This window comes from Pollachius pollachius (assembly GCF_949987615.1).
Source record: "Pollachius pollachius genome assembly, chromosome: 10".
NCBI lineage: Eukaryota > Metazoa > Chordata > Actinopteri > Gadiformes > Gadidae > Pollachius > Pollachius pollachius.
In genome coordinates this window covers 9,602,759-9,619,628 of record NC_136943.1, presented here as the reverse complement: position 1 = coordinate 9,619,628, position 16,870 = coordinate 9,602,759, and the positions used below count along the sequence as shown (strand labels likewise).

The following is a 16,870-nucleotide window of genomic DNA, read 5'->3' as shown; positions in this document are numbered from 1 at the left end:
TCTCTCTCTCCCTCTCTCTCTCTCTCTCTCTCTCTCTCTCTCTCTCTCTCTCCCTCTCTTCTCTTGCCTCATCGCACAAAGCATCAATCTGTCTTCGGTCCCAGCACCCTTGGCCCTTTGTCCCGTCTGCAGGTGCCTGTGAAAGCACCCACGGCCAACCCAGCCTCTGTATACGCCACGCCTAGTCCAGCCAGAGGAACTGCTGACAAAGAGCCAGTGTGGGAATGAGGGATGTGTGTGGAGAGAGAGAGAGAGAGAGAGAGAGAGAGAGAGAGAGAGAGAGAGAGAGAGAGAGAGAGAGAGAGAGAGAGAGAGAGAGATAGGGGGAGGGAGAGAGGGGGATAGAGAGATAGTGGGACAGAGAGAGGGAGATAGAGAGAGATAAAGGGACAGAGAGAGAGAGAGAGAGAGAGAGAGAGAGAGAGAGAGCAAGGGAGAGAGGGGGGGGGGGGGGGGATGTGTGTGTGTGTAGGGGGGGGGTGGTCCGGGACAGATGGCTGGGGAAGGATCCCAGCTCTGCCATGGTTCCTCCACGGGGACTGTCAGTTTGAATTCGCAGGAACGGATGAGACGCGCAGGGGAGGAATCAAGTGAAGGAATGCCATCTGAACTCTGGGGCTTGGAGGGGCCCTTTGTCACTCTACTGTACCCTTCACTGTGGATAACCACACAGGGGCTAATAGATGATGCTCAGCAGGCACCACATGCAGCTTTCCACTGCAGTTCTTTATAGTTATCAGGCCTGCATAGGCTTGAGGACTTGTTGAAGAAATGTTGCTGATTTGAATTGGAGATTAATTACATGGATAATTGTTTTCTCCATGTCATTTCAAATGTGACAATACAATATCACTGAAACAACAAAAAGGATACAATAAACAATGAATAACAGTTTCAAATAGGAGTGTACTGCAGCAAAAAGCCTCAATAAAGATTTGAAATCCTAAATGCAGCCTACATGCAACCCTTATATGACACACATTATAAGCCTACAATTAGACCAACCGTAATGTATAATTTCTAGCCTTTATTTTCTCAGAACAATTCTTAAAAATAACTTACTAGCTGAATAGTGTAGCCTGACAAACACATTTAAATCTGTACTATTAAGATTTAAAAGTTGTATTAAGGCTTGAATTTAAATTACATGTACTGTGCATGCAAATGCATGTGTTGCTTGTTTTTTATTTTGGAATTAAACATAAATTTCTTTCATATTTGATAATAGCAGTAGTCCATCGTTCCTTAGAATGCTACCTGCGAAGTCAGAAATACCATTGCATAAAGAAGCTTTCAGATGGTTAACAGATCTGCTCATCTCTACACCGTGACCCACATCATATACTGCGTTGGTGAATCCCTCCCCATCCCCCCTCCTGTCCCCGTTTTCACTCCTCTTTTCTATCGCTTGTCTCATCCCTCGTCTCCGGCTCAACAAGTCACTTCGTTGGCATCATTTTGCTGCCACCATGCGGAAATACATGTAATTACATCTTTGTGAATGGATTAATTCGTTTATATAGTTTTTTTATTTATTTACGCAAATTATTTTGGCAAATATACTGATCGTGATGCTGATGACAAACATTGGTCTGGTTACTAAAAGAAAAGCAAAAAAATATGAAAAGTAGGCTACATAATCTACATTGTGGCGAGCAGCACGAGAATATGAACGTTTAAAATAGCTGTGTCTATATACGTGATGTCCAGTTTTAAATGGCTCATTATTGTAGGCCTATTAATCACACTAATTTAAAAAGCACTGCTGTTTAAATAAGGCTATTGATGAACCAGTTTTTACTGATTTTGGGGAATTTACGAGAACACCAATCACACCCGCTGAAATCATCGTCCAAAATACCTTTGGCGTAATTACTTCTTAAAACCACTAGATGGCGTGCCACAACCAGTTTACTTGATTCTCGAAGCAAAGATTTTGGAGATGTTTTTTTCGAGACATCATAAGAATTATTACATTCGTTTATGGATCAAAATAGATCAATATTAAGAATAACACAGACCTATATATTAATATATCAACCATATTCAGAGGATGGATTTGATTAAATGTTTTTGCACCCAAGAACCATGCAAAACAAATGTGTAATCCCTTCATCAATCATCCCTTAATTATTCTTTTGGAAGAGCTATGTTCCCTTACCAAAAGATAATTGAGGGATGATTGAATAGCTTCGTCCTTGGTATAAATGGTTCCTTCCTATAGTTCATGTTAACATGTCGACGGTACATCCGTGCATGGCTTCCTGGTTCAAACGCTCCATTAATGATCATGCAAACAGTAGCCTACATTCTCGCCTATTCAACATCGTACAAACTAAGTATAGGCCTCTCAGTTCTTTGATTAGTCTGACCATCTTTAAGAAATACAATTTCCGAGGTTATTCGTCTTTTACAAATAAATACATATATAGGCCTATTAATGAAATAATAATTTTCATGTCATTTCAAATAAAACACTTTGTATTTTTCCTCGATGCCGTGGTCGTGACATGGTCGATGTTTGTGCTTCTTTGAAATCTCTTAGAGAGGATTATGATTTGCAATTGTTAAACCACATTTCTATGAAAAAACGTGTGGGAACGTAGAGGCCTGACTAGTCCTACAACATCCACAGTCAAGCATTTCTTCGCATAAAATATAGATATTAGAAATATTGAAACATTAGGGCTATTTGTTTTAGGTCTATGGTAATATGTCGATGCACCAAAGGTCGACGAGCACGATACATTGACACCTTCCATAATTGATCGTCAAGAGTTCCAGGGGGAATAAAGTTTCGTGTAGCTGCTGAACCAATACTGTTAAAATGACTACTCCTTCATAAATATCCATGTGAACAATAAGGTCAACGCCTACATTATTTTGTAAACATGCTATTTATATGCGGATCTCCAATATCTTCTTCCACCGTTTTCCTATCAAAACAACGATAGATACAGGGGACGGCGCGCAGACATTACATTAAGACCACAGTACCCATAATACATTGTGAGGGAAAAACTCGCCGCGCCTTCGACGGGTGGAGCCTGTAACCGTGGGACTGAGCTTGAGGGCTGCAGCTTGATAGAGTGAAAATTGTTTGACAGAGAGGACGAGCTACCTGTGCCCATTGATTGCCGACACAAGTTCATTTTCGTCTATTGGTCGCTGTTTCGGGTGACGGCTCAGACGGTTTAGATGCGACCAATGATTCTGACGAGTGACAGCAACAGGGCATTGAACACAATGTCTCGGAATACCTCTTCCTTGAGATAGGGAAGCGGCGAGACTCGTCGCCCGCAACGCGGAAAAATATTCAGCGGGGAGAGAGAATGCGAATGGTCCGAAGAGCTCGAAATCAAACAAAATGGAAACGATGTAGCCTGGATGCGGTGCCTCATATAGCTAGACGTCACGTTAGAGTAGAAACTAGGTAGCCAAGGGAAGCCGCAACTTCACTCATGTGCATGTAAAGTTATCCCACGGGGGGAGCCGTCACATAGCCTGTAGGTGTCTGCCACATAGAAGAGTTCACCAGATCGCAGCGGTCGTCCACGGAAGATAAGAAACGAGGAAAGATGCTCTGCAGAAGACTGAACCGTTGGGTATGTGTTCCCGGGCATTGACACCACACACACACACACACACACACACACACACACACACACACACACACACACACACACACACACACACACACACACACACACACACACACACACACACACACACACACACACACATGTCATAGCTAGCTTCTTTATCATCATATCATCATCCCTCGACCAAATGCGGCAGTGATATTCGAGACATTATGGGGTGTTCCATAGATATATGTAACGTTAGTACATGTCTGAGGGCTCGCTGCTGTGGACGCTAGAGCGTTCGTGGTTTCGTGACGTGCGAGTCCTTGTCGTTGGTTCTTCCGAACTTACGGGTAGCAACTGTCATTTCGTGAAACCTGAGGTTTCCTGTCGTTGGCGAACTTCAAGAGCTAATCCAAAAGCTACCAGACGAGTTGTTCCCTCAAACAAAACGTGAAGTTTTCCAGTGGCTCTGTGTGTAGAACAGAGGTCTGGCTAGCTATGTTGATGACTTGCAAAGTATCAGGTCACTTTGCAATTTAAATTCGGGGAATATTTGAAGACGGAAGAAGATAATGGCGAAAGAGCGTTTGAATGACGCACAGCCCCCCACATCACCCACCTGTACGTCAGGTAGTGTCATGCTCGCCGGCTAAATGATACCAATGTGGTGTTTGCAACTATGTACACATACCTAGACATTTGAAAGACTTTCACATTTGCATCGGCCAAGGGGTGGGTTTTTATTTCATGGAAGATTTGACATATAATGACATTTTTACCGGCAGGATATAATGACATTTTTACCGGCAGGATTTGTGCAGTGTATGAAGTAGTGTCTAGAAACGTCTGCAGGAGCATTATTCATAATTCATCAGTTTCATTGGCCCTCTTTTTATTTAAATGCGGTGACCTTTTTCATCAGTTTTATAGTTCCGATGTAATAGGTGCCTGATCGTGAAGCCGCTGGGAAAGCGGTGGGCCCTCACTCTCAAATGGGAAACTATCTTTACTGGCCTATTTATCTCCCTCCTATGCTCCAATAACCTGTTGTCAATCGTTGGTCTAAGTCTCAGCATTCAACGTGAGCAGTATAGATACCGACAGTGAATAGGGAGAAGGGGCCATGCCATAATAATTATAAAACCTGACCCTCTTCCTTTCCCCTCTTTAAAGGTTGACAGGTCAGCAGATTTTCCTGCCGCTTCCTTTCCTCCTCGCAATTTCTAGTAGGTGTGAGCTGTAAATAATATTTTGTGCGGAGGCGCCAGCCACACTGGCAGTGATGCATGCTGTGCCGTTATCTGGTCCCTGGCTTGCTGCCTTCCAATTCACATCAGCCGTGCTTAGCCAAGGGGAGGTGTGTGTGTGTGTGTGGGTGTGGGGGTGTGGGGGTGTGTGTGTGTGTGTGTGTGTGTGTGTGTGTGTGTGTGTGTGTGTGTGTGTGTGTGTGTGTGTGTGTGTGTGTGTGTGTGTGTGTGTCGGGTGGGGTGTGTACCAATATCAATCTGAGGAGTAGGCTCAGTGAGTGTTATTTGGCTCCCCCCCCCCCCCCCCCCCCCACACACACACACACTATATGATGCACTGTGCTTCTAAGCCCAGAGAGAGCAAGTGTCTTGGGGATAGGGGGTAGCCATTAAAGATGGCAGGGTTGGAATGAGCAAGGTTGGGTCTTTTTCTATTCCACGGTGGGAGAGTGGTAGGGAGAGCGGGAGAAGGGGGGGAGGTGAGGAGCTCCAGAGGTTGTGCTGGCTCTGACACAATTTCAAAATTGCACAAAACAGTTGCCTTTGATCTTCTTCGGAGGCCTTGCAGGCAGGAAACTGGAAGTGTTTACAGTAGGAGCGTGTGTCTTGTAGCATGTTCGGTGCATTTTCCTTCACCATGGTAACCTGTAAGCCTATGGAGTCTAGTCACTGGATAGCTAGACACAGCAACGTTAAAACCACCCCATTTGAGCTCACAGCTTGTACCACATCATTTATCACATATTTCAGGTATTAAAGCGCTGCGGGTGTTTGTAATAAGTGAAATAAAACTTTGTTAATTTACAGATTTGTTTAAAAAGGCGGTGTTCCGTTGATGTGGTGGAGAATATGTGGAATATTTTCAATTTGAATGAAAGGAGTTATGATTATTGGAAACTTTTTTTACTATCAATATATTCAAAAGCTCTTTTTATTAACCAGTAAGAATTTTACATCATAGATATGGCCATAATTCAAAGTTACGCAGGAAAGGCTACATTTTGTGACAAAAAGTAACTCAGCATGATGATCTTTATACAGACCGAAGGTTTCCCACTCTGGTTTCATTTCCTTCTCCATACTGTAACCCTCATAGTTTCCTCCTTCATCTCACAGCCTCAAAATATATGCCGGGGGGATAAAGGAACATGATGTCCATTTCTTGCTCCCAATGTTGTGCGACAAGCGCAACAGAGTTTTTGACGAGTCAGCAGATAGTGTGTAGAGACGCTGACACCCGCTCTGATTTGGTGAGCTACATGGTCAATTTGCTCGTCAACATGTTCTCTTGGGACAGAACCGTGGCGATTATGCCAAAAAAGCTCACATCTCTGACTGGTGCCTCATTTCCGCCCTGTTTTAATGTCATTTATTTATTTTTATTCAAGCCAGAAGACAATGTCACCGCATGGTTGAACTGCTCTCTGTCTCGTCACTTCTCGGCGCCTTTGTCCTTCGCTAGTTGACACACTGCCTCTCTCACCAAGCTGCCCCCCCACTCCGCTAATGGCCAGGGTATCGCCCCAGACACTGTATCCTATCAGGTCCTCACTGTGTGTGTGTGTGTGTGTGTGTGTGTGTGTGTGTTCAACAGAGTGTATTTAGTCTCTGGTGAACCTGTTTCTCTGGTTAGCTGCCTGCATGGCTAAGGGTATAAATGCATAAATGTATGAACCACAGACTCAAACCCCCTATTAACGCTGGCACGATTTGTAAATAACTTGAGTAATGGTGACTGAATATTGGCTGATTTCATATATTAATAGTTAATGACGGCAGCTATTGGTGTTTTTTTGCCATTATAAATAAAGTATACGATTATTCTTTTGCAACTAGTTCCATTAATAATTAATAACTATTGCAGTCCCAAAGTGAACGCTTCTTTTTTTTTTAAAGGGGAGCTAAAATCGTCAGCTGTGCATTTACATATTGTGTTTACAAGGCAGTGGGCCTTGGTGAGTTGGCAGGCTCAGATGTTTTACTTGGAATTGATGTCAAGTCATTTGAATATTTTTTGCTTTCTTCATTGCGCAAAACAGGATTTGTCGCTTGCAAAATGTTAACATCCGTTATTTGTGGACTGGTCCTGCGAAGCACAGTTTGAAGAGATGCATGGACTGAACACGGCCATGCCAGGAGTTCTCGATTTCCTATCAGAGTCCGGCCATGGTTAGAAAGTGTGCACTCATAGTTTCATAAGATGGCACCACATGGCATATATTTATTTAATTTTCGATCCTTCAGTGATGAAAAGCAAACGGGGAATATGTTTTGCTGCCTTCTGACAGGGCAGTGTCTCTCTATTCTGGTGCACTGTTTAAAACTCCCATCATGTCTCGCCCCAGCTTGTGGATGCTTGGCGTGTCTCTGTGTTATGACCCGACACCCCCCCCTGTGGAATTAACCAGCCATCGCCCTCAGCACAGCCCCCGTACAACCCCCTTCCCTGCCACCTGTTAGGAGCAAGAGGGGCTCTTAATCAGGTGAGAATCTTGTTTTCTGCAGAGAGTAACCCAAATGGGATGGAGTGGTGTTGGTGCTGGGGGTGGGCGTTGGGGTAGGGGCTCGGGGTGGTGTGTTTGCTTTCAGATAGCATGTGGGACTTGTAGCTCTCTTTGATTTGTCGTTCCCCGGTTCATCAGGAGAGCAGTGTATTGATCAGAGATTTACAACCATCCGTGCAAGGACTATGCAACAGACGAGAGTGCTACTACCAGTGTGGAGATTGTACATGCGCAAGGGCACCACCAACCCAAATCTGCTTATTGCTGTGTTGGACCATGACATTTATTTTATTTGCGTTATGGATGAAGCATAATTTTTATTTTTATTTTTTATATTGCTTAAATATTTACTGGATATCACAAAATTGAACTACCAAGTTTAATTGCTACTATGCTGCAGACAGAATGGCTGTAGTGTTTTTAGTTTGAGGGTTAACAAAAAGTACAACACAGTTATGATATTAATGGTTTGTTACGCTACGATGTATATGGGGAGGGGGTTAACCTAACAATTGTTAGTGCTTGGCACTTGGTTCCATACAGCCTTACTGTACCGACAGCAATATATTATTCCTTTCTTCTGACAAATGTACTTATTGTAAGTCGCTTTGGATATAAGCAGATATCCTTGGCTTCCACCGAAGCACTTCAATCTGGCGAAGCTGGATTTGGAGAAACCGTCTTCTCCGTCGTCTTCGTGAGAGATTGGGAGCCAGCATCTTTTTATCTTGCATAGATGGGTGCTTGTGTGTTTATACATTTTTTACCTGCCAGTCTTTATACGCACGTTTGGGCTGGATCCAGGCTAATTTTTTGGGGTGTTACATTAGCTGGTTAGCGAGGGCTGGGGGAAGCCCGAAACAGGAAGCAAAAGACAAACAAGCACAATAGAAATCATGGTTAGCACTTCTGTAGACGATGCTTGATGTGTTGTGTGAGTGATCACACAGCCATCGAGCATCAGGCTGGATCTATAGCGTAGGAAATGCTCTAACAGAATGGAGGAAAGGGAAGAACCGTCTTTCAGCAACCTCTCTGCACCTCCTACTCCTCATGGCTCGGTTGACTAACCTGGGTCAGAGATCCACTTTCAGGCTAGCTGCGTGAGGGGACAGTTGGAGCGTGGCTGCTGAGACTGGACCTGAGACCGGGCCACAACTAGAAACCATGCTACACCAACCCTCTCTTCCTCTTGATTTATTTAGTGTATTTTTTAATGCAATTTTTCTATTTCCATCTGAAAGCTATGTTGAATTCTCAGTTTGTAGCGCTAAATATTTCAGCCAGCTTCATTTATTTTGGATTCACTGCGACTCCACAAACGGGGCTCTTCAGCCGGGCGACGTATATCTCAGCCGGGGGGGGGTTGGCGGCACTTAAGGAGCATTCTTTGTCATCCATATATTTATAACGGTCCGACCAGAGGATCTCTCCCTCTCTGTGGCACAGGGCTCTCCCACTCTCCACGTCTCCTCCCCCCGGGTCTCCTCTGAGCACCTTCGCAGTGAGATGTGGGGAGAATGCTGCCGAGGTGTCTGTGTGAACGAGTGTTTGCGAGTGTGAGCGAGTTCAGTCTGTGTGTCTGCGTCAGAGAGGAGAGAGAGACGGACGGAGGGAGGGGAGACGAGAGGGAAACCTCTTCGGCATTCCATACATTTTCAGCGCTCCGTAGTAGTGTGCGTGTGTGTTCGACACACACGTAAAATAAAGAAACCCAAAACGGGGACATTGCCCGCTACAGACCCATCAATTCCACCCACTCCACACACCACCCCCCACACCCACACACTCCAGATCATCAAAGGCATACGGCTTGCACTCTTGAGCTCGCCAGGCAGCATCGCTCATCCAAAAGGAGAAAAATTAGTCCTTTAACTGTGGACACGATTGACTGGAGGGAGAGTCAGGCACGTGGGGAAGAACTGCCCAAACCAAGCATGTCCTCAGCATGCTAGTAAGAGCAAGGGAAAAGGGAAAGAGAGAAAGACCCGCATTGATTTTAGTCATTAGAGCCCGTTCCTCTCCATGCTACTTCTCAGGATAATTAACTGAATTGCAATTACAGCCAGTGTAGCTTGGGTACATTATAAAAGATAATGTCATCAGAAGGGACTGCAGCTCAAATGCAGATTTTCTCCCTAGCTCTTTCCTGCTCAGCACTATCTGGAAGTCTCTTTTTCTCTACTTGCCAGACATGATGCGATGGGATAAAAGCCCTATCTGGTTGTCGGGCTGGAGATTAGTTTTGTCTAAGGCCCATGTGATTCACACAGGCCAGGAGACCCACAGTACCCAGTAGAAGCATCATGATCTTCTGCTCCCCCCCCTCCCCCCCCCCCCCCCTTTGTTTGTGTGTGCATATGTACCAACCCCCAGCCGCAACATCCATAGATGTTTGGTCCTGCTCTTAATCACCTTGAATTATAGATTAAAATGTTCGTCTGGTTCCTCGACACAAATAGAGGAACGCGCAAACACTCACTTTTCACGGTCTTTAAATATAAAGTGTCTGGATTTTCTCTCCAAGACTTAGGAAATAATTAATCCTCGCTGTGTAGTGTGTAGGGTGCCAGCTGGCAGAGCAAGAAGCGCTTCCTTGGGACTTAAGATCAACCTATACGCTGTGTATATATTTATATATATAGTACATTCAACATATGCCAATTGTACATCCTTACCCAAGAAAATTCATCTGTTGGAAATGTACCAACCCCCAGCCGCAACATCCATAGATGTATATATAAATTTATATATAACAAATTGGTATTTTGATAATACACATGGTTTTCCATACGTGCTAGGCAGTGGAGAGAGAAAAAAAGCCACTAACTTTATTGTTGCGACGACATACCCTTGTCAGCATTGTGTGATTTGCTGAGACATTTCCTGTTTTAGTAATGTGATTATTGGCCACAACTCTAGCATCTCTAGTCCTCCATGTGCCTTTTTCTTTAAGTCAATGCCTCAGGCACACATGGCCTGTTTTCAGCTCTACCTCAAATAGTTGTGTAAATCTACTTATGTGTACATATTTGCACCCAATGCAGACTGATTATCACAGAGATATCTATATTTATTCAGGGGAAAAGAACTTGTTGCAACAGGCCACCTGTTATTCCCTCCACATTCGCCAATAATAGAGTAAACTGGTGGGAACGTCGACGGCGTCATCAGCAGCGTCTGTCAGTGGTCTTATTTGAGCAAGCCACATGATTGAAGTGGCAGAACCCTCCCAGTGTGGGGTCCCTCGATGAGGCTTTGTCTTATTTTTTTTAATCCTTGCCTCCCCAGTGTCAAGAGACCCGGTGATATGTAGGCCAGTACCGGCACCGTGGTACAGAGCATTCTGTGTCTCGCACAGCTGCACGGAAGCTTCTGGAAACAATAAGCCTTTGCCTTTGACAACAGCTCCTCGAGATCAGTCCTTGAGGCGCTCCCCAGGGACACTTTATTTGGCGAATGAGTAGGGGGACAGTAGGCGTTTGGGGGTGATCTGAGGATGGAGGTAACACACCTGATGTGGTTTTCATCACGAGAGTTCTAGTTAAACTTGTGACATGGCTTCATATTCATTCTTTCATCTTTTTTTTGACATTGACTATGTATTTGAAACTTTGTGGATTGTGTAACAACAATCTGTTGTGATAGCAGCCATCATTGTTCCTTCTGTGGGAGGCCTTCCGTAAAAGCCGGACACTTTTTGAAGTTTTTTGAGAGTTTGTAGCAACGTTTACTCTTGTTTCATCATAATACAATGCTGGTAGCACACACACACAAGCTATAAGCAGCAGCAATTGTTAACAGCGGCTCAACCCGCATGTAGCAGTAAGTGCCGTATCAAAAGCGTTTGATAATACTTCACAGGCCCCTAAATTATAAGCATAAATAAAGTTCTAAGCACCCATGCATGCATGAGATTTTTGTTGGAATCTTTTATTTAATGCAAATGAAGCCATGCAATTTAGCTTTTGACATTAATAGAATCAACTTCACGGAAACCATATGGCTGATTTATTTTCCTATAGTGCAACTATAGTATATTGGATTATATTGTAAGCTATTTAGTCGCTCTTCTGTGAATTTATTGCTGCATGACATGATAACTAAATATAGAGCTTGTGCAGAATTCTTTCAGAACAAGGTGCAGAACAGAATACTCAAATATCATGATCTAACCACCTGTTACCAGTTTTGTCTGGAAATAACCACTCATAGAAAACACATGTTATAACTTCAACATATTTGTGAAAATCATGAATTAATAACTGTTGGAATCTTTGGAGTTGGCTTGAGTGGATTGACCTAAAGGGTATAATCCTTTTGAACTCAGAATATTTTGAATAATCAGAGACAACCTTGCTTGTTGTGAAATCCTTTTACCCTAATACAATTGAAGGATCTAAAAAAAACTTAAAATAACCATTGCATAACACAGAGGGATGTGTCTACCTCACACCTGTTGAACATCTTGTATGGAGAATGTCAGGGAATATTAAGATACAATGCAAAGTCAGCTGATATCATTTTTGGAAGGACCCTACATGGATTGTAGGGGTTTGGTCTTAATCCCTGTTTCGTTTAGTTTGTACTTACTTAGAATTCCTTAGCTTCAAGCTGCTGCACTGTTGTAAATTCATAGCTAAAAATTGGGCTCGGGCACAAATGAAGTACTACAGTAACGCCTATCTGGGCTAGGTCCAGAGCTAGCATGTTGTTAAGCCAAACTCTCTTTGGTGGTATAGATCCAATGTACACCTCATCTGTTACAATGCAGCAAAGCTGACCTAAACTGTGAAACAACAAGGGAGGGCTAGATGGTGGACTGTGGCAGTGACAAACTACATTGTCTCACAGCCTTGCCTCTTGTGCCCGAGTATTCATCCCTCAGCTGCTCCCGCCTATTCTTCATAGTAATACGATAACAGGTAGGCTGTCATACTATACCAATAGAAAGTCTGTTGTTCAGAGTTTTTTTTTTCCTTTTGCTGATGTCAGCGTTTTTCTGATTTTGGTTTCAGAAGTTGTGATCTTGGCTGTACCTTGGCATTCATTTCTCCTTAATGCCGTAGAACTTACTAGTTGGTATATTTTCTTGTTGAAGATGTTAATGTTCCTTATCTTGGGGCATGTTTGAGTAATGGCTTTCTGGTTCATTTTAGGAACGTTGTATATTTGACTTTTATTACTTTAGATCCTCTTTACGGGGGCCTTGCGCCTTTTAGTTTTTCATGACTGTATACACAGCGGGGAAATGAGCCAGCAGCAGACAAAAAGCAGTCAAACTCCCCAGCTGAAGGTCGACTTGAACAGCGCCTGCTTTATAGCTTAACCCTGGCAGGGACTGTGTGAAGGTTGAGGAAGACCGGCCAGCAGGGGTTCACTGGGTTGCAGGAAGCAGTAAAATAGTTACCTATTGATATAGACATTCATTCACCTGCATGAAAACATTCTCTCTCTCGCTCTCGTTCTCTTGCGCTCTTTCTGAGACACCCCTCCAAACAATGCTGAATGCTACTGTTTTTCCTGCCACTTTAGACAAACGTTGGAGAACAAACATTGTAAAAGTTCAGAGGGTAAATATTGCTGCGCTTTCACATCCTGCCTTTGTGGTCATCAGCAGGTGTTATTTGCTCCACCCTCAGTCCATACCATACCCTCCTCCCACACACACTCTTGCATCTCATGAAGTGTGACTGATAGATAAGTAGATTAGTGTTTTGTTTTTTTTCACACTCGAGTTACAAAAGCCTAAAAGAAAGGACCCTATTCATTTTTTTTAAGCCTTAACTTAAACATATTCTCTTAGGATTGTCGACCCTGGATGTCTGACACATTTGCTGAAAGAGTCGCTTGTTCAACCACTAAATCTATTTGTGTCAGGCGGGATAAGGCTCAACTGTGCCGCTGTAGCCACAAGGCCGTTTGTTTGTGATACATGGTGTAATGCCATGTCATTCTTTGCCCCTTTTCCCCAAGACACTCTTGTCGAAGCCAGTCACCTGTCCCCAATACCAGGCGTCCTATCAGCCCCGACTCATTGATACTTCTGCCACACTTCAGCATCTACCTCCATGCTCCTTGACAGAACATTAAAAAAAAAAAAGTTTTATTTTGCCCAACGAAACAGAGAGTCAACACAATTTTAGTTTTCACACTAAACGTCTACAGGCCATTTTGTACTCGTGTTTTGAGTAAGCTTGTAACTTTCCCAACGGTTTTATTTTTTCCTCCTATGTTCCTCCATTAGCCATGGTCACGCTCACTTTAACTCAATTCTCTTCAAGTGCAGCTGAAAGGATATAGGAACCAGGCTATTTCTATAAGCATTACCGTCCAACACTTCTTCCTCATTGAAGTTGATGGTATTGCCTTCAGATCGGCCTTCGTATCTCTACAGGGGGGAGATAGACGTCATAAAGTACTGCAGATTAAGTGGGTTATCCAAACAGTGGTATTATCTGCAGACGGTTATCAACCACTCAATGTTGACCCAACTCAATCACTAATAGTCTGTGTTTACAGTCAGACTACAGTGTCCTGTGGAGCAGTGGGGATACTGGTGTCTAGTTAACCATGCGTTTTGAGACAAGGTTATCCCCTTGGTCTTGGTGAACAAGGTGTGATTCAAGGAAAAACAAGCTGTTTAGCATTTCGGGAATTCATGGGAGATTCTGCTGATCTATTTGGGTCCTGGTTTTGTTAGATGCTCTGTCTGCGGTGTGAAGTTAATACAATGCAATAATTATTCTAAAGTAGTGGTACTGCTTGATGGTTTTGAGAATGTTTCTCCCCACGTGTATAACTGTTGAACTTTTTTTTTACGTCACACTTAAAACTCAAATCAAAGTGAACAACTGCCATGAGTAATTACTAGTTCCTATATGATTCTGGCCCTGGTGTCTTTAAGTCGGCGTAGACAGAACCTAGATTACTCATCGTGATGGAGTGGGGCATGAAACGACAAAGCGTTGTTTCTTTACTCTGTAGACGAGTGAAGACGACAGGCTGCGACGATGTGTGACCCGCTGGTGGTGGTGAGATGGTGTGACCGGACTGTGTCACTGGACCAAAGTCATCCATCAAGGGTCTGGCAGTGGCTGAATGCGGCTTTATGCACCCTGCCCTGCTGCACAATGCCTTGTACAACCCCAACCCCACACTCCCCTGACTCAGTATGGGGCTCGGTTTACAGTGTGTGCATAATTTCATTTACAGTGTAATTTAATGTAAAGTTTCAGGCTCCGTCATTCCTCTAATGCACCGTTTATTACTGACGGAGCACTTGCGTTCCGGCTCAATTAAACATTGGATGTTTACCTTATTGATCTCCCACCTACGTCCTGTGGCTAATACATTACCTCCTAGCAAATCTAGTGTTAAAGATTACCGGTGGCACCTGGCTCCAGAGCGCTTTTACTTGACCATTTAGCGTCGTTGGCTTTGAGCTGCATCGTCTGACCTTTTGACAATGAGGCAAAGATAATGCAATCAGTTCTTCTTCCGCCTTACACAAGCATTTCTTGTTGCCCGGCCCCCGATGGCGCTGTCTGAATAGATGAATATCGTGATCAAGTTACGGTTCAGAAATGAATTGTGGGCCTGTGGTCTGACCCTTATTATTTGACAGTGAATTCTGCATTTAAATCAATAGACCTTCAAGAGTGCCGTGCTTATCCCTTGGCAACCCTAGACCATGAGCACCTTCAAAAAGTGTTTTTTAATTTTCTCCATATCAGTCAACAACTAACAATATTTGTTGAACTGTGTTAAAGGTAGCAGCTTTTGAAGAGGTTTCGGCTGTATGAACTGGAGCTTTTGGCCGTATGAACTTCTGTGTTTTTATGTACCTAGAGCCTTACTTTTGGCTCATTGCAATAACGTAGCTCGTAGCCAACAGCTGGAGGTGTGTAAATATTAGTTGCAACATTATCACAAGAGAGCTCGCCCTCTCATGAAGAAACTCTTCCAAGTCTCGTTGCTGGTGCCTCATTTGTTTAGGAAATCATTCTTCATTTGCATAGGGAATGCACATGTAAAAGAAATAAAGTCAACGCCCTTTCTGGCATGCTTGTCATTCAAAGAATGTGAGATATATATCTTCCTGATTGCCCAACAGTGCAGAGTTAAACTGGCGCTGGTGATGCTATCTTTATGTGAGGCCTCGTCGGCATACCTGCAGATCTGCATACCTGCCAAAACCAGCAGCAGTTTGACAAAGGGAGTCGGCGACACTGCTGTTGACTTGGGTCTCAACCTGGGGCCTGCTTTGATATGGAAATCCTGCATGTGTTCGTCTCCTTCCATCCTGTTGTATTCCCCCCAGCTTCCCCCCCCCCCCCCCCCCCGATCACCACCACCAGAACCACCCGTGCCTTTGTGCGCTTGCAGGCTGGGTGGCCGTCCAGACGTCTCTGCTGGTTGCGACGGTGGGGGTGGCTGTAGTTGCGTGGGTCGCGGGGTGCCAGATTTGACGCCACACTGAGGTGTGAGCGCTGGTGTTTGCGCAGGACGGCGCGTTATGTAAGATTAACCAACTCTCGGCGTTCCCTCTGGGAATGGATCGGAGAGTGAGAAATGAAGGCGAGGAAGATAATGCTAAAGCCTTGTTTTGGTATTTGTTGGTTAATGAGAAGCGGAGGAAGGCGTGAGCTTCCCGGTTATTCAGTTCCAGCGCCACATTAACCTGAGTCCAACCTGCATGGGTCTGAGTCCAGCTGGCCTTTTTTTTACACCTTCTTTTGGCACTCGTCCAGCTCTGGGCTGTCCGCAGAGTCTTCAAACGGCTTTTTGGGCCTCTACGTGAGACGACTCTGGCCCGTTGAATGAGATGTAACAGATTCTCTTCCCACTACGACTTAATAATTCACAGGCACAGTAATGGCCTGTACAAGCCGTACTTTACGGGAGCATACCGCTGCATTTAGGCACTGTGGCAAAAGGGGGAGGGCAGGGGGGGGGGGGGTCTCACTTGAATGGGAGATGAGACTTCAGAACATTTACAGACCTCAAGAGACACGAGTAGCGTAGTAGAATTCACAAGTCCGTCCCGATTGTGTGTAGGACTGATCATTTAAAAACAAAGTAATGTACGATGTTTATGCCTTTGTTTATGTCTCCATGTTCGAGAGATTGGATGGAGGATTTGGCTGGTTAAGACCCTCAGGTTAATTGTTAAAGTTGTCTATGTAAAGATGTGAAACTGTTCCACTGTTTGTTCAACTCACGGCCCTCTCGCAGTATAGGCGCCTTCCGAAACTTGGCAGTTTACGAACATATCAACTATATCCTAAACAAGTGTTGAGCAGCTCCCATAGCTGTTGTGTTGTGTGGGGGGCGTGGATTAGCGTCTATAACTGGGGGTGGGGGGGCACATAGGTAGCTGTAGGGGGAGAGCATCATAATGAAAGAGGATGTAAATACTGATGTCTCTCTCTTACAGTGAGGTCGGGTGCTGCTTCACGGTCGGAATTCCCTTTTTGAGTGTATACTCTGAACATGTGTGTTTTGTAGCTGAGGCCGATCCGTGGAAGTT

General features: G+C 44.2%; 1 protein-coding gene across 2 annotated transcripts in view; it reads left to right on the top strand.

The window, feature by feature from the left end:
- The first annotated feature begins 3,096 nt into the window (after window positions 1–3,096).
- atp11c (ATPase phospholipid transporting 11C (ATP11C blood group)) overlaps window positions 3,097–16,870 on the top strand; it is a 47,706-nt gene continuing 33,932 nt past the window's right edge. For both annotated transcript variants that reach the window (XM_079744222.1, XM_079744221.1), the window contains exon 1: window positions 3,097–3,605. In XM_079744222.1, the coding sequence (XP_079600348.1) occupies window positions 3,579–3,605 (27 nt within the window). In that variant the 5' untranslated portion in view covers window positions 3,097–3,578. The remainder of the gene's footprint in view (window positions 3,606–16,870) is intronic.